Here is a 19,078-nt window from a genome sequence, read left to right as displayed (position 1 = left end):
GAAATCTGCGCGAACCGTTCGCCATCGTCAACTAAACTAAAGTACTACGCAAAGTCCATGCGACTAAACTAAAATAAAAAAAAAAAAAAAGAAAATACAAATAAAAAAAAAAAAGAAGGCACAACAAAACACAGCAAAAATTGGCTTTGTATGCATATATGAAATTCGTATTAAAGAGCGGCAGAGGCTCAGCAATTGAAAGAGACCCATTGAGTGGGCAGCGACCGAATGGCGAACGACCCACCGACCGATGCTCTCACATGATTCCCTTTTTTTGTATTATTTCAATACAGTGAACACTCTGAGAGGCAACTGCAATTTTTTCATACATTTTACAAGCTTCGTTTGCAGCAGTTTCAGATGAATTTGACTTTGAAAAAGAACTATTAAATCAGACATCCTTAAAAGTCAAATATTTTTTTAATGAAATATGAGTGTATCGCTATTAGCTGGCTATTTTGGCGTTTCCCTGGAACCTCTCTTAAAACTATTATTGCAATCATAAACATACGCAACATTCACTTTTTTTTAAAACTCATTAAAAGATGAACACATAAAAAAAAAAGAATTGAGCGGCGGTTAATTAGAAAAGGTGTCTTGGAAAAATATCCAATCATACAGAACATTCTAATTTCATTTTATGGAAAAACTAATTACAACTGTATTAATATCATTATTACTTGGCTCTTTGAAATTGTATTTTCTCGGCTATAAACCTCTCTAGAATCATAACTGTCCGCAATAATGTATTGCCGGCGCTCACTGTATTTTATAAGCAATAAATAGATAAACAAATAAAAATGAAGTGAGGGGCGGCCAGTGGGCGAAGGGAGCAGCCCACTGTTTGCACAGGACGGACGCTCGAGGGCGAAAGGGGAATGGAGTGGTAATCACTATATCACTATCAGTCACCGACTGACCAAATATATACCCTACCCTACCACACCCCACCCCTTTCCCCACGCGACTAACCTTGCCTTGTTTATTTATTTACAGAGTGGGCGGAGGGGCGGATCTCACCCAACCGCAGGGCGTATACGTAATTGTCAAAGCAAAGTAGTTAAATTTCTATATTATACAGTGGGCAAAAATATATATATTTTAAAGCTTAAAATTTATAAATATTTCAGTTGTTATATTACTAATAGCATGATAAATATATTTGAGTTGTAACAAAGCAAAAACATTAATTTATTTAAATGTTATTTGATATAGCATACTAATGGCATGACAAAAAATAAGTGATGATAAGCTGATGATGGCTCATCCTTAAAAAATGCTAAATAAATCCCATCCACTGTGCACGCAATGCTACGCAGCAAATATTGAGTTTTGCATTTCCGATGACATATTTTCGCCAGCCATCAATCAATCAATCAGTCGATCAATCAATCAATCAATCAAGTGAGTGTAAATGCGTATGCAAACAAAAGGATAATGCGAAATATGTACAGCAGGCGGCACATGTTTAAACCCTTTATATAGGGGCATTGTCTTTCTTTCAGTGCACTTTACTTTAGTGGCATGCTTGGAATGCCTGAAGTAGTCAATAATTTACATAAAGCCAACCCCACCCCCCGCCGAGTCGCGAGATCAACTCAAACTCAATCTGAGTCGTCTCAATTTCCATCTCAATCTCGAAAAGCTAAATCTCTCATTCGCTTAAAGAGCGACGAATGAAATGGAAGGGACAAGACGACGACGACTTGATGTCTCCGGGAATTGGTGGCATTATTTCCTCCCCATTCTTTGGCTGGCATACAAAATTCAATTAAATTTATCGTAATCATTTAACAATGGAGCAAATATTCGCTTTTGCAGTTCAACAAATTTATTGTTATTGTTGCGAGGTGTCCATTTACACCCGTTGTGTTTGTGTGCATAAGGTTATGCGGTTATTTATTTATTATTTTTTCCATTACTGCGTTGCCGCTGCTTTTCCCTCATTTTTTTTTCTCTCTCGATTAGTCAATGGGTTGTTGTTACTGTATTTAAATTGATTTATTTATTCATATTCATATTCATGTGCATCAACGCTGCGTATACGCAATGCGATTGGTAGTGGTACTGAAAAATGTCCGATATTGCGTTTGGAATATTAAAATAATTCTCAATAATTTATGCGCTTGCAGAAATACATTCATATTAGCTTTCAGCAATGTTTGACCTCCATCAATTTCATAACACTTTCATTACCTGCATCAACAAAAAAGAAAAGCAAGCCCCAAAATTGGTTACCAATCGAAAACGACTTGAACTAAAAAGTGTATGCTTTAATTAATTGAAATTTCCCGGGGTACAAATTGAGCTTTTGTACATTAAGTAAAAACAATGTTCACATGGTAAGCAATCAATAATCAATCACTCCCATGGAGCTGTCCGTTTTTCTGAAGTTATCTCACAATTAAAAGTTCGAGTGTGGGGAAATTGTCAGTTGGTCAATAGACGTGTATATGTATTTTTGACTGACACTTTTCTAGATGTTCACAAAAGTTTGCCCAATCCCACTCACGTAATTTGAAAATTGCACATGCAGCCAACTGAAAACGTGACAAACTTTCCAAAAAGAATAAGAGAAATTGTAAACAAAGAAAGATAATAAATTAAGAGTTTGATGGGGGGGGGAAACTATATTTAATGGAATTAGTTTTCAGCACAAAATCTAATTAAACTGATGGTTTTTCGTTTAGTCTTAACTTTACCTATCTGTAACTTACCAGCTAACGCACGTATTAGTTAAATATTTACGAACAAAAATGTACTTCTACAAATAAGACTTGGAAAATACCCTCACTCGACCATTTTTTTTTTAATCGGGGGATTGGGTGATACTTTCTTACATATAAAAAATATCCTCGCTGACGTCACATGAACTTTCTATAGAATACAAAATAATAAATAACTTTTGCACATCTCCACACAGACAGCGGGAAATATATGGAAAATAATTTTCATTCAGAACAGACAGACGCAAAACAATGACAAATATGCATGGAAATATAAGCGAGAGACGAGCGATGAATGAAATGAGACTGAAATGAGGAATGTACGAAATGAGAACGCCAGATGAAGGAGAAATGGAGTGGGTTTCGAGGGGAAATGAGGATGAAATCACCGAAAAGGCCGCAACGCAGCCACAATGGCGTCCAATATTCGTCTGCCGATTCTGGTCTATATGTTTTATAGATTCGGAGGATGGGGAAAATGGAGATTGTGATGGTGATGGCATTCAGTCATCATCATCATCATCTATATTCCCAGTATAAATTAATGGCCACGAAAAGGGCCACCGACAAGTGAAACTGCGTTTGCCAAATATTAGATATTGCCAAATAATTGATAATACAAATTTGTGTTTGAATTTACTACAATTTAAAGTGTCTAGCCAGACTATCTTGAATTGTTTAAAAATGTAAATGACATTTAGAGCTCAGCTATTGCTGCAGCTATAACTCAAAATAGTTATTAAGTAGAAAGGAAAGACAATTTAAAAACCAGCCTAAATATTGAACATAATGCCAGAGATCAGATGAAAATACCAAAAGGGGGAAAATATACACACATATAGAGGGATGTTGGCTCGAGGGGCTGAAAAACCTTTCGCACAGAGTTCGTTTACAATTGTTTTTAATTATGCGCATTGTTCGCCGTCCGTTGTTCATTATGCGGTTAGTTAATGTCATTTAGTTCATCAGCTTAATTTTTATCGCTGCCTTTTTTTTATTTGCAGTCATTTCCCCCCACCCCCTTGAACGTTCAGCTTTTCTTGTTTCCAATCCGAATATTGGGTTTTCACTTATTTATTTCGTTGCTTTTATGCTGGCAATGAAATCCAAATGTACAATATGCATATATATACATATATGCTATTAAAGACAGGAGAAAAGACTGACCGCCTCTCGACTTTTGCCACCATAAATCACAACAGATCGCCACTGAACAGTGGAGCAAATAACACAAGGTATGCTCAAATTTGACTTAGTAGATTGGAATATACATTGGAACCCTGTGTATAATTATGTCCGCGTTTTTAAAGCCCCTACTTGCAGTGTTAGAATATGAATAATCTAAATAAAAATGTGAAATATAATAATAAATTTCTTTTATAAAGTAACCCGAAAACTTAAGTCAAAAGTAACATTTTCATCAAACCTAGTTGCCCTGGTGTTTTAAGTGTAGTTTTCATCGTATAACGACAACGCAGTTTCGTTCCGATTTTTTAGAGAGCACACGTTCTAGAGAGCACACATGAGAATTTTGGTTGAAAAAAAAATCTGTATAGTTTTTGATCCTTTTAATTGAAATAATCAGGTGAGTTTTTTCGGAATCTACAATCGTTATCATTACAAATTCTACATACACAATTCATGGGCAGTTTTCTGGCGCTATGGTGGAGAAAAAGAAATCGCTTCAACTGCTGCGAATGGTGCGATCTTCCTGGACGATCATCTATAACGATCACTTCTGTTGGACCTTTATCAAGAGCTACGGACTCTTCGCATTGGCCATCCCGCTTGCCAAGTTCTTTGATGGCTTCCAAATATTTCCCACCAATGGCGTCTAATGTTCTAATGTTTTTGGTTTGCAAGCGGTTTTGATTTGTGCCTAATGTGCGTAAATTAATTGTCTATTGATTGAAGCAGATCGTTAAATTGTATCAGTGTGTTTGCCTTGTTATGGCCATGATAAGATTATAAATCGACTTCATGAGAATTGTTTTTTTCCCTCCGATTCTGGATTTGTTATCACAGGCCTACTTGAATGTTGTTCATAGTTTTAGATGTTATAAACGCACATCAATGCAATAAATCAGAAATTCAATATTCTTAAGAAATGTCATAAATTTTTAAACAAGTTGAGCCCACTATTATAGGAAACTTTAAGATATTTTTAAAATGCTTAAAAAAAAAACGCTCGGGAATTCACAAATGTATTGTTATAAATAATACATTTCAAGTGAAGAAATATAGAAAATATAGTTATTTGAACAACAAATAGCAAATGATATAAAATTTTAATTTATGTAATTTGAAAGATAATTGTTAAAAATGATTTTAAACAAGAAAGGAAAGCTAACTTCGGGCGGAGCCGAAGTTGATATACCCTTGCAGAATACTCTGTAAATTATATTCTCCAAAATTATTCATATGATGCATTCTTAATACTCATAAAAAATCCCAACTTCCTAACTTTAAAAACACCAAAGTTATGACATTTCCAATCGTTCAGTTATATGTCAGCTATAGGATATAATCGGCCGATCCTTATGAAATTTGGTAGGTCGGACTGGCTAAATATAACACCCATAGAAAATGCCGACTTCCTAACTTTACAAACACCAAAGTTATGGCATTTCCGATCAATCAGTTATATGGCAGCTATAGGATATAGTCGGCCGATCCTTATGAAATGGCATGTCGGATTGATTAGCCAAATATAAAACCCATAGAAAATCCCAACATTCTAACTTTACAAACACCAAAGTTATGGCATTTCCGATCAATCAGTTATATGGAAGCTATAGGATATAGTCGGCCGATCCTCATGAAATTCGGCATGTCGGATTGATTAGCCAAATACAAAACCCATAGAAAATCCCAACTTCCTAACTTTACAAACACCAAAATTATGGCATTTCCGATCGTTCAGTTATATGGCAGCTATAGGATATAGTCGGCCGATCCCGGCCGTTCCGACTTATATACTGCGTGCAAAGGAAAGAAGGGTGTGTGCAAAGTTTCAATTCGATATCTTTAAAACTGAGAGACTAGTTCGCGTAGAAACAGACAGACGGACAGACAGACGGACAGACAGACGGACAGACGGACAGACGGACAGACGGACATGGCTATATCAACTCAGGAGGTGATCCTGATCAAGAATATATATACTTTATAGGGTCGGAGATGTCTCCTTCACTGCGTTGCACACTTTTGACCAAAATTATAATACCCTCTGCAAGGGTATAAAAATGGATCGACGACAGACTCAAATAATATTTAACAAGAAAGGAAAGCTAACTTCGGACGGAGCCGAAGTTGATATACCCTTGCAGAATATTCTGTAAATTATATTCTTCAAAATTATTCATATATTCATATATTCTTAATACTCATAAAAAGTCCTAACTTCCTAACTTTAAAAACACCAAAGTTATGGCATTTCCAATCGTTCAGTTATATGGCAGCTATAGGATATAGTCGGCCGATCCTTATGAAATTTGGTAGGTCGGATTGATTGGCCAAAAATAAAACCCATAGAAAATCCCAACTTGATAACTTTACAAACACCAAAGTTATGGCATTTCCGATCAATCAATTATATGGCGGCTATAGGATATAGTCGTCCGATCCTTATGAAATTCGGTAGGTCGGATTAATTGGCCAAAAATAAAACTCATAGAAAATCCCAACTTCCTAACTTTAAAAACAACAAAGTTATGGCATTTCCGATCGTTCAGTTATATGGCAGCTATATGATATAGTGGCCCGATCCGGCTCGTTCCGACTTATATACTACCTGCAATAGAAAGATAACTTTTGGGAAAGTTTCAAGCAGATAGCTTTAAAACTGAGGGACTAGTTTGCGTAGAAACGGACGGACGGACAGACGGACAGACGGACGGACAGACGGACAGACGGACAGACGGACGGACAGACGGACATGGCTAGATCGACTCTCCTGGTGATGCTGATCAAGAATATATATACTTTATAGGGTCGGAAATGTCTCCTTCACTGCGTTGCAAACTTTTGACTGAAATTATAATACCCTCTGCAAGGGTATAAAAATATATTGGAAAAAACACTAGATTTTGTCTGTAGATGTCAAAATGTTGTAAACTTGTGTGTTATTTTTTTGTTGTTTTTTTCCGAAATCCGAAAATCCGATAATCTGCTGTAATTGCTATCGTGTGTGACGTCAATTGCCGTTGGCCGTTTGCCGTTCGCCAAGGTGAGCTCATTTATTTTGTTGACTTACCGCTTGAACAGATGATGTTGCTGCTGCTGCTGCTGGTAGAGATGTTGCTGCTGTTGCTGTTGTTGTTGCTGCTGCTGCTGATGTTGCCGCAGTCCATGTGCCATGTCCCCGAAATCGATGCTGCTGCTGCCGCCAGTCAGCGCCGGATGACGATGTTGCTGCTGCTGCTGTTGCTGCTGCTGTTGTGGGTAGAACTGGTGACTCAGGATGGTGATGCCTCCGCTGGCCGTGCTGGTAATGCTGCCCGATCGACTGCCTCCGTGCAGGGATGGTGCATGATGGGAGTTGGGATGCGAGTGCGATTGCGTTTGCGAATGCGAATGCGAATGCGGCGATCCTGACGGCGATGATGTGGTCACGGCTGCAACAGCGGGATATGAGATCAACTGTTGCTGCTGATGTTGCTGCGGTGGCGCTGCAACTGCTGCTGCTGCTGTTGCTGCTGGAAATGTGGTCTTGTGGGAGCCGTTGGCCAGCAGCGAGGGCGAGTGCGTCGACATGGTCAGGCGATTCGACTCTGGCGTGTGGGCAATGCTTGTATAGTGCTGCGAAAAAACAACAACAAAAAACGGGGAAAAACAAGTTAGAGATGATAGCATAATATAACAAAATTAACAGTGGGTGTAATTTAATAATAGTCACATTCTCAAGTACCAGTTTTAAAGCAAACAAAGCTTTCTTTTAAATCAATGTGATCTTATCACAATTACCAACTCAAATAACATTGTAAATAAACTTGCACCTATTCCTAATTAAATTACTTCCTTCAGTATTAATGAACTTTTCATGAATGGCTTAAACAATTACTTTTTTGAAATGGATCACCAATCACTCCATTAAAAAACTGGTTAAGGGAAAATGCATTGATTTCGCAGAAAGCAATCCTTTGTTTATCGTTTATTGCCAGATTTGTTTGAAAATTAACTTCCTTACAAAGCGGTTCACTGTTTGTTTATCTTTTGTGAAATAACAATAACTTTGCCTGCCGTTCTTTATGCGATAAGTAAAATATCAATTGCAACTCAATTTAACATGATATAATAAATATTTATAGATTTATCAATTTTCTCAATTTCTGAATTGTATTTAAAAACTTTACTTCAGTAATACCGACGAATTATTGTACGTGAAAATATCTGGAGATTCCAAATACCTGTGATCCTTTAAAGTATCAATTTCTAATAATAATCCTTTTTAAAGTTCTTTGTTGATTAATCCTCTCTGTATGATAAGGCAATCTTTTACACGAACTAAGCTCTCATTTCATTTAATGGTATCGAACAACTAACAGCGCAAATAGAAGTTCGAAATGTATCTACATGCACATCTATCTAAAGCACCTTTATGTTACACAAGCCAAAAAGAAAACCTAAGTCTTGGGTTTAGCCAAGATCTTCCACCGGTTGTGGAGAACCTTCTTTGGAGGGGGGAAACTTACCATCTGCAGGACATCGCACTCCTTGGGCACCACGTGCAGCGTGAGGACCGCCGGCGTCTGCTTGATCATCGAGACGATGGTGCTGTAGGCGATGCCAGCGATCGGCTGGTTGTTGACCATCAGCACGCGGTCGCCCGTCTGCAGGTTGGCGTAGTGGGCCGGTCCGTTCGCCTGCACCTCTTTGATGAAAATGGTCTCCATCGCTTTCACTTGGTACGGCGGCAGCGACGTCGGCGACGTTGGCTCCAAACCGGTGATCCCGGCAACGGCGACGCTGACGCTGCTGCTGCTGCCGCTGCTGCTGCCGGCCATACTAGAGGCTTCCTACACACCAAACGAAGCCGAAACAAAAAAAATATTTAGTCACATGTACGATTGTGGTGAGCAGACTATGGAGCTCCCACTAAAAACTATATTAAAGATGTACTGCAAATTGTTATATCTAATTTTCCACTGAATCCGCCTAAGAAACATAATAAAAAACAAAAGTTTATATTGGCTAATCCTAATTTCCTCTTAAAGTAACTAAAGTTTGTGGTGAACAAATCAGCAAAAAGTTTTGAATAAATATATAAAAACGAAAATATATTTATAAAACAAATACAAAATACATTTAGAAATATTAAAATTATTAACATAATTATCTAAACAGAAAACATCGCAGATATATACATGAAGAAACCGCAAAGTACTAATTATCTGAGCGCGACTGTGGGTCGTGAAGCAACAACATTTTGCGAGGAGAGTGTAGATTGGATTAAGTCGCCGTGCGAGCGACAAGGAGAGAGCGGGAAGAGAGTGCGCGAGAGTGAGAGCGGCGAGCGGAGGTTGTAATATCAACAAAAATAAAACGGGCACAAAAAAGTGAAGTGAGCCAAACGCAAATTAGTGCAAAAATAAAAATAAAAGAGAAAGAGAAGGGAGGTTCTACAGACAGTTTAATACTCTTACATAATACAAGTCAAAATGTTTATCACTCATACGTAGTGGTTGTTCGGTTCATATATTGTTCATTCGCATAGTGGTCTTCCTTGATATTTTGTTTTTATGTATTATTTAAGTATTTTACTTTATTTATTTCAATAATTATTTTAATAAACGTTCTGATCTATTAATTTTGTTCCCATTATTGCATTTTAAAATATTAAAATGTAACATTTTTAAATATAACATAATAATATATTCCCAATAATTATGTACTAAAGTTTACAGATTTTATTATCATTAAAAAATGGGACCATATATTTTATATTTAGCATACTCATGTTTGGTCATATATTGAAACGCTAATGATTTAAAAATTATTTTTTAACTTGACCAGATACACATACAAAAATTCTCTTGCTGAACTTTTGGGGCAGGGTATCTCCGTCGCACAAATGAAAAGCAAAAAGAAAGCAGAAAAAGCAAAAGCGGCAATTTGAATAAGTCGCGCGTGCGCAGCGCTCACGTAACGCCAAAACGCCAACGTCGACTGCGGCAGAGGCTCAGCAGAGAGAGAGAGAAAGAGAAAGAGAAAGAGCCGGAGAAAGAGGGAGACTCCGATGACTAATTGCTTGACTTCAAAAACTGCTTGACCGGTGCGCATGCGCAGCTCTCTCTTTTCCTCCTACTCACCCAGTCACTCTCGCTCTCTCACTTGCACTTCCTTTGCGATCAATTAACTCCCATTTGCACAGTGCAACATTTGAAAATAATTGACACTTAAACTTAAAAATTTTAAGTAATGAAAAATTTAACAAGGCTTAAATAAAGTTAATAATGTATCTTAAAAGAGTTATACATATAAAAAAAATTGAAGGAAATAAGATAAATAATATGGAATATAAAATAAGCTTTTTAAAATTATTATTATTTTTAATTTACACAACAAGAATATTTATTGAAAAATATTTCAAAATAAAAGGATTTACTTGAAACCAATTTACAATAAGAGGATAAACATTGATAGTATACAAAATTTTAATTAAATAAAAACCAATATTGTAAAATATATTGTTTTGATTTCAGAAAGAAATTAAATCTATAGAAATTTGTAACAAATTGGGGGAAACATCTGTCCTCATAAAATATCCGTATCATGAATCCTTTATTTATATAACCTAACATTATGTGCCCTTTTTTATTTACATGATTTACCCTCGATTCTGTATCCACTATCCTGTATCTTTTTTTATTATCTATTGTGCATATTGTGGGGACTAACCTGTGCCCAGTTGGCCGATGTCGATGCCGATCCTTGTGCCGCCGACGAGGATGCCTGGTCATCTTCCGGCGGATAGGCGATAAAGTGGCGCAGCGTGAAGCCGTATCCCTGGTTTGGCCGCCGTCGGATGACGATGAGCTTGGGCTGGATGGAGGAGGCCGCCAGTGCCGCGTTGTTGGCCGCTGCTGCTGCCGCCGCCGCCGCTGCTGCTGCCGCTGCCGCCGATGCCGCTGCTGCTGCCGCCGCTGCCGGAGTCGCCACCGCCGAGGCCGCCTGCGCTGCGGCAGCGGCGTTCGAGTTTTGTAACATTTTGTAGCGGGCTTCTAGTGGTTTTCCAGGCGGTTTTCAATGGGGGTTTTCAAAGGGGGTTTTCAGGGTTTTTACTTTTCGTATTTCGCCTTTTTTGTTTCAGCGCTCTATCTCTTTCGGTGGCTGGCTTTGTGGCTTGGTGGTTTCTGTTGTTATTGCCTTTTCTATTTGTCGTGCGGTTTGCTTTTTTTATTACAATGTTATTTTGTTTGTATTTGTTTTGTTTTTAAGGTGGTCAACCTGTTGGTGGCACCCTCATTTGTGTGGCGGTGGGTGGGGGTGGTGCTTCACCCCTGGTTTTCCTCTTCTATATATCGGCTATATCATAAGAGAGGATATATATCTGCAATTTAGCGTTGCAATTCAATTATTCGGTATTTTCCCTTACAGCCTGCGATATGTTGCAAATTTTCGATGTGGCTGCGGCACAAGGCCCATCGTACCGATCGATATTACCATAGTACTACTACTACTTCTTTTGGCTGATCACACATCGTTCGATGAATAAATGGAAATCATCTGCAAAAGAAGTTAAATAAGTATACATTAAAAAAATAATTCAGATAAATTACAATTGCAATAAACTTAGTTTTACACAATCAATCATTAATGCTAAATTTAGAAAATGTCTTACATATTATGTTTGTAAAACAAAACACAAAATTTCCCCAGAAAACACCCTTTAATCAAATGTGGCTTTAACCATCAAATGTTTTTGGCATTGGCTCGCTCTTAACCCCATTGTTTTAGCTTTCGGAGGAACCGAGAAGGGTTAAAATGCGACGAGGCGTGTTACACTTTTCAGACTTCTCATTTGACGGTCAATGTCCAACACACAAACGCCATATAGTTAAATCTGTTTTCGGCTTTTTACTGTATTTTTTATGCATTGTAATTAAAGCCGAAAAAGGTTTTTGTTTTGTTTTCCTCGCTTTTTGTGTCTTCGAAGCCTTTGTTTTTTTTTTTTTCAGTTTGACTGGCAGTAAAAAGCACTTAACTAACTGTAACTGGACATATGCGATGACTATGCGCCGATCATAATAATCAACACTATGATGATGATATAATACCGTTTATTACACCTTTTTCTTGAAAAATAAAACTTACTCTGAGCAAACTAAAACTAAGAAAGGTATTAAAAATGAAAACCCTTTTCAATGGGGGTTAACGCCCCTTTTTATTACGTTTTTCTTTACTTTATGTTGTTTGCTCAAAAAGTTATTGCATTGAAGGTGGGACAATCAATAAAAGTTATTGTTCGTTTAAAATTCCAATTGAAAAGTTTTGGGGGCGGGCTAAACAAAGGCACTAAATAAGTGATTATTGTGGCTAGTAGTAAACTGCGTAGTTCATTTGCTAATTTTTTGATGTTTATTAATTTTTAAGATTAATTAAATGAAAAACCCTTTTTTTATCTGCTTTAATTACTACGCAGTTTCATTTGATTAAAGCTGTTCTAGCCTAATGCAATTATAAAATTCTATTATAATTTCATCTCTCGAGTTCAACTTCCTAATTAGCTGTGAATTCAAAGAGTTCGAATGTGGATGCCCCCTGCGATTTGGTTATTGTTTTGTGAACAAATGGAAACCCGTGGAGTTGAGTTTAATTACTCAAGCGATAAGGTCAAAGATCAAAGACCCAAAGTAAAATGTCCCTGAATAATCAAAGGATTAATAGGCTTTATGATTTGCAGTATATGTATATTTTATTGTGATTAATTTTTTGTTTTGTTTGCCAACTTTATCTCATTGAACTTAATTAAACAACATAAAGAAGGCAACAACGACAGCCGCAATAATAATTTGAGCCAAAACACATGTAATTACCCGCAAACAGATAGACAGACAAAAACAGATTGTTCAGATACAAGTAGTCTCTATAATTGCCCCATTGTAATTGCATTGTCAAAGTAGTTTCTTTTCGCAAAGCGGGGGTAACTGAAGTGTGTCAAGTCACTCAAGGCGATAGACACAGAGATAAACCGATTCGGACAAAGATTACTGAAAATGTGTTAAATTTTGATTGCAAATTGTAAAACAAAAAAAAAACAAACTGAAATGAAGGATTGTAAAACACTCTGTTTAGCTACTGTTAGAGACCTTGGCCAGTCCGTCATTTATATTGAAAAACATCATATAACGACCTATATCAACTTATCAGCAGTCTTACCGATAATCCAGTTGAAGGCTAGCTAGGGCGATAGGTAAAACATAAAGATATTTTTTAACTATAAATAACTGATGGTTGCGCAGTGGAAAATTTTTCTCAACCAAATATATTAGGTGTTAAATATTGAACAGAATATAATTTTTATATTATACAATTTAATTTTGCTTTCGTTAATTACATTCCACTACCTATATATATATATCCCCATCACATCATCTTGTTTCGTTTTGTTGATTGTTTTATTTTTGTTTTTTGATCGACTGGTGACCGCCTCCAAAAAAAAAATGTACTTTGATTGATGTAATTCTGAGGCTTGTTCTTTTTTCTTGGCGTTGTTCAACAGCGTTTTAATACTTTTACCGCTGCTTGGCTCATTACACGCATGTTCTGTCTTTAATCTTGATTTTTTTTATTATTTTACTTGCCACGATTCGATTTTGGTTTTTTATCTTCCTCGTTTCACTGTATTTTACCCGCTTTTCTTGTGTTACATTCGATTTCGATTCTCGACCGCTTGTAGTGCAAAACAATCAAGTTAATTGTTATCACACGAAGCCAAGTAAAAGGCCCCAACAAATTGTTAAGTATAGTCAATAAAAAGCTGGGAACGTAGTCTTTTTATACCCTTGCAGAGGGTATTATAATTTTGGTCAAAAGTGTGCAACGCAGTGAAGGAGACATCTCCGACCCTATAAAGTATATATATTCTTGATCAGGATCACCTCCTGAGTTGATATAGCCATGTCCGTCTGTCCGTCTGTCCGTCTGTCCGTCTGTCCGTCTGTCCGTCTGTCTGTCCGTCTGTCTGTTTCTACGCGAACTAGTCTCTCAGTTTTAAAGATATCGAATTCAAACTTTGCACACACCCTTCTTTCCTTTGCACGCAGTATATAAGTCGGAACGGCCGGGATCGGCCGACTATATACTATAGCTGCCATATAACTGATTAATCGGAAATGCCATAACTCTGCTGTTTGTTAAGTTAGGAAGTTGGGACTTTCTATGGGTTTTATATTTGGCCAATCAGTACGACGTACCAAATTTCATAAGGATCGGCCGACTATATCCTATAGCTGCTATATAACTGATTGATCGGAAATGCCATAACTTTGGTGTTTGTTAAGTTAGAAAGTTGGGATTTTCTATGGGTCTTATTTTTGGCCAATTAATCCGACCTACCAAATTTCATAAGGACTGGCCGACTATATCTTATAGCTGCCATATAACTGATTGATCGGGAATGCCATAACTTTGGTGTTTGTTAAGTTAGGAAGTTGGGACTTTATATGGGTTTTATTTTTGCCCAACCAAGCAGACATATCAAATTTCAAAGGGATCGGCCGACTATATTCTATAGCTGCCATATAACTGAACGATTGGAAATGCCATAACTTTGGTGTTTTTAAAGTTAGGAAGTTGGGATTTTTTATGAGTATTAAGAATGCATCATATGAATAATTTTGGAGAATATAATTTGCAGAATATTCTGCAAGGGTATTTCAACTTCGGCTCCGCCCGAAGTTAGCTTTCCTTTCTTGTTTTTGTCGTGATATCATCTTTTTTACTCTGATATATTTATACCCTTGCAGAGGGTATTATAATTTCAGTCAAAAGTTTGCAACGCAGTGAAGGAGACATTTCCGACCCTATAAAGTATATATATTCTTGATCAGCATCACCAGGAGAGTCGATCTAGCCATGTCCGTCTGTCCGTCTGTCCGTCCGTCTGTCCGTCCGTCTGTCCGTCTGTCCGTCTGTCCGTCCGTTTCTACGCAAACTAGTCCCTCAGTTTTAAAGCTATCTGCTTGAAACTTTCCCAAAAGTTGTATTTCTATTGCAGGTAGTATATAAGTCGGAACGAGCCGGATCGGGCCACTATATCATATAGCTGCCATATAACTGAACGATCGGAAAAGCCATAACTTTGGTGTTTTTAAAGTTAGGAAGTTGGGATTTTCTATGGGTTTTATTTTTGGCTAATCAATCCGACCTACCAAATTTCATAAGGATCGGACGACTATATCCTATAGCCGCCATATAACTGATTGATCGGAAAAGCCATAACTTTGGTGTTTTTAAAGTTAGGAAGTTGGGATTTTCTATGGGTTTTATTTTTGGCTAATCAATCCGACCTACCAAATTTCATAAGGATCGGCCGACTATATCTTATAGCTGCCATATAACTGAACGATTGGAAATGACATAACTTTGGTGTTTTTAAAGTTAGGAAGTTGGGACATTTTATGATTATTAAGAATACATCATATGAATAATTTTGGACAATATAATTTATAAAATATTCTGCAAGGGTATATCAACTTCGGCTCCGCCCGAAGTTAGCTTTCCTTTCTTGTTTTCTTTTATTGTTATCGGGTAGCGGGAATAAGTTCATACAAAGGAGGGTGAAAAGTTTGCTAGTATTTTTTATTAGCCTAAAGCTTGTTAAGTTTATTGATACGATTTATTCGTTTTAAATTAATTGTTCTTTATTTTCGCTCAATATTTTATTAATTGTCTTTTTAATGAAGTTCTTAAGATTCAACACTTTTTTTTAATAAACACTTTACTGAGCTTCTGTTGAAGCAACTGAAGCAAAAAATTGGCTGGCGCTTCTTAAGTAGTTCATTAATGAAAACAAACTTTGACTAATTCCCAGAAATCCAGATAAGTTTAGGGCAAGCAATACAAGTATAAACTCTAGTAAATATAGGTAATAATTGTGTAAACAAAATATTTGTGACTGTGGACTTATCACGAATTAGAAACAAAGTCGCGTAATAAATAAATACGTTTATACAAATATAACTAGATATAATTTTTGGGAAAAGATGGTATAATCTACAGGTAAAACTATTTGTTGATATTTAACTATGGAAGACTTTGTTTTAATGGTTTTTTAAACATTAGTTTTTCACTAGTGTTTTTCTATTTTTAAATTAACCTAATCAAGAGTATTAATATTTACAACTTATTGACAAAATTATTTAGGGTTTCACAATTAAGATATTATAAAATCAGTTTGTTTTCTCTTTACTCACAATTTTTCCATTATCTCTATTTTTGTTTATAGTGTTCACCTGCCATTACAATTTTTTGGGCGATAGCCATTCCCATTCCATATCTGTCCACAGATAAAGGCAAAAAAAATATATAGAGAGACACATAATATATGTGTGCACATATATATAGCTATATATGATAACCGATAAATTGCTTGCTCGTATGCCCAACTTGGAATCGATAAACAAAAAACGAGGCAGAAACCGAGAAAGACACACGCGGGGGCATCCAATTACGTGCAATTACATTTATAAAATTTCTTCGCTTTTTTCTCGCTCTCCGTTAAACAAAAAACAAAAAGAAATTATAGATAAATACGACTATACGTATTGACTCCATTTTTATTTCTTTGTCTATCAAATTCGCGGAATGGAAGTCGATAAAAAAGCGATATATGTGGCTATACATAAAGCTGACACGAGAGCGAAACAAAAGTACAATGCAAACAAACAGCGATATCAGCGATAAATCATATGCTGAATCTATATACGAGGTACTTGAGTGTACATATGTATAAATATATCTGGGAATCGGGCGATCAGATTGCTGGCGACGATCGGAGTTCATATTAACCCTCTTAATGTCTAGTATAATGACTTAAAAATGGAACAGCATTTTTAGGCTGAAATGTGTGAGGTTATTAAAAGATTTGATATGCATTGAACCTATGGCTCAGCAAATAAACTATACTTTCCTTCATAAAAAAAAAACTATGGTCAAGCTTCTGTAATTTCAAGCGTAATTAGATCATTGAGAAATTGGAGAACTTTGAATTATATATAACTTTAAACTTTCGTGAACTTCTGGGTTACTGGCATAAAAATTGCATATAGAAACCTTACAAAAACTCTCTTTTTATAGAAATTTTCATGGTATAGAAGTCCTTAATTCAAGAGAATTTATGATTATTGAGACATCAAGGAATTGATAACCTCTAGATAGATAGTACTTGTAAATTGGCTGTGAATTTTCAATAAAACAAGATAGTTGGGGAAATTCGAGAGGGAGGACCTAAACTATGTAGCCAATAAGGTATAAAATATATTAACCTGCTAATGTTTAAAGTCAGTTAGGTGTTGTAGAAAACTTATATGCATATTGCACGATTTGTAACCCATTGAAACGCCGACCTAACCCAATTGAATCACACACACTCGCTCGCCATCATATCAAAGGTTATCTCCGCGGCGTGTTCACACCTCTCGCCCCACAAATCCGATCGGAATCCATCAAAAAACAAGCCGGGGAAACATGAGAAAGTCGGGTCGGAGAATATGAAAAATATTGTGGCAGACGCACATCAAAGACCGATTGCCGATGCGATCGGGTAGTATTCGACAAACATCACCATCGGCTGGGCCGTGTATTATGCACACCCATATTGCCAAGACTATGTAGCTATATAGCAATACCTCTGTACCTCTATACCTGTCCATATATTGATCTGTCCACCTCGTTATCAGGGGGTTAGAGCCCCTTTGGGGTGCTGGGCGAGCCATTCAACTTGTTGCCAAGTGTCGCCCCGCCGCCGATTCGGATTCGGAATCGGAATAGCCAAACACTTATACGAAAACCAGAAAGAAGGCGATACAACCCACAAATACACACCGAAAAGGCAATGTACCCAGGCATTCATGTGTCTTGGCCTGGCGTCACTCACAATTTCAATTTCCATTTTATTTACCCTGCGAAATTTCAAATATCAGGCTGTATTGGGCTCATGCACTTTTGGGGGTTTCAAATATTGGATTACTGGAGAAATTTCGATCTTTTTTACCACCCTATTCCCCTTATTTGACGAAACCTAATACAGTATTATTACATGAATAATAAATGCAGAAAAACTATTAATATTTATATTATAATGACAACATCGCTTTTAATTCCTTAAAATCAAATACACTCAATATCCATTATAAAGTTTGTTCATTATCATATTATCAATTAAATAAAATAATATCAGATGACATCAGACGATATAAATTATGAATTTTTATATCGTTTTACAGGGTACAATTCTCGTTTATGATCTTAACTATTTTCGATACTTAATTTTGTTGTTTTTTGTTGTTACGTTTATTTTCGAATTGTTTATTTAATGTTCTTGCAGCGTCGTTTGTTTGTTTGTTTGTGTTATGTGTTTTATGTCTTTCTTTTTCCCAGCTTTTCCTTCCGCCAGCGGGGGGCGGCACATGGGCGGTGAGCAATGGGCGACAGGGGGAGTGGCGGGAAAATTGTTGGTCCAGCTGAGCGGAGCGAACGCCTTAATAATCTAATTTCTGACAACTGACGGGCAAATCAATAAATGAAGTGGAAAATGGAAACATTTTCTTCATCTTGTGCTTCTTCGTCTCCTTCCATCCGAAAGAGATGGCAAATACACAGAAGAAAGAGATGGCAAATACACAAAAGAAAGAGAGCGAAATACAGGTCAGAAAGAGAGAGCAAGTGCTACCTTGACCTCATTCAGCGACCTTTTTCTTCTTTATTTTTTTTTTTTGTGAGATGAGAAAAGAATTTTTTTTTGGTGTGGGGGTGTGTAAATGGGGAGAACATTGCTTGCGTGCTAAGCTTCTTTTTCTTCTTCGCAATTTGCCAGCGTGCCTGTGTATGCGTGTTTTGGGTGCTTTAGTTGGCTTGTATTATATCATCATTATATGGTTTACCGCCAAAAACGGCCGAAAAAGAACAACTGAATGAGAACATCAGGCTGGAAACAACACAATCCTGCCTGGCTAGGAAACAAAAAAAATACATTTTCAAGAACACTTCCCACTTGTCAATTGGTAAAAGACAAACAGACGTGCCTAAAAAAGTTTCCCACAAAATAATTAAGCAAATATATAAAGAACAACAAAACAAAAAAATTGGTTCAAGGCAATTCACAAGACTTAACAGAATAAATTTAAATT

At 36.7% G+C, this 19,078-nt stretch overlaps 2 protein-coding genes across 5 annotated transcripts in view; one reads left to right on the top strand and one right to left on the bottom strand.

Annotated features, from left to right (window-relative positions):
- The window catches only part of LOC108049862 (serine-rich adhesin for platelets), a 45,755-nt gene that overhangs the window by 13,036 nt on the left and 13,641 nt on the right, over positions 1-19,078 (bottom strand). For all 4 annotated transcript variants that reach the window (XM_017131228.2, XM_017131230.2, XM_017131229.2 and 1 more), the window contains exons 3-5: positions 10,626-11,453; positions 8,420-8,743; positions 6,982-7,526 (exon numbers count right to left, since the gene is read on the bottom strand). In XM_017131228.2, coding sequence (XP_016986717.1) covers positions 6,982-7,526; positions 8,420-8,743; positions 10,626-10,934 — 1,178 coding nt within the window. In that variant the 5' untranslated portion in view covers positions 10,935-11,453. The remainder of the gene's footprint in view (positions 1-6,981; positions 7,527-8,419; positions 8,744-10,625; positions 11,454-19,078) is intronic.
- Positions 4,175-4,834, top strand: LOC108049865. Its single transcript, XM_017131235.1, has 2 exons — positions 4,175-4,311; positions 4,376-4,834. Exon 2 carries the CDS (start codon positions 4,388-4,390, stop codon positions 4,562-4,564), a length of 177 nt encoding a protein of 58 aa, XP_016986724.1. The 5' UTR covers positions 4,175-4,311; positions 4,376-4,387; the 3' UTR covers positions 4,565-4,834.

This window comes from Drosophila rhopaloa, unplaced genomic scaffold (genome assembly GCF_018152115.1).
Source record: "Drosophila rhopaloa isolate 14029-0021.01 unplaced genomic scaffold, ASM1815211v1 contig_3, whole genome shotgun sequence".
NCBI lineage: Eukaryota > Metazoa > Arthropoda > Insecta > Diptera > Drosophilidae > Drosophila > Drosophila rhopaloa.
Note: the sequence above shows the minus strand (reverse complement) of the source record. Positions and strands in the feature narration are given on the sequence as shown.

Excerpts from the sequence above, each read along its gene's own strand:
- LOC108049865 (XM_017131235.1), top strand. The coding sequence starts at position 4,388 with ATGGTGGAGAAAAAGAAATCGCTTCAACTGCTGCGAATGGTGCGATCT.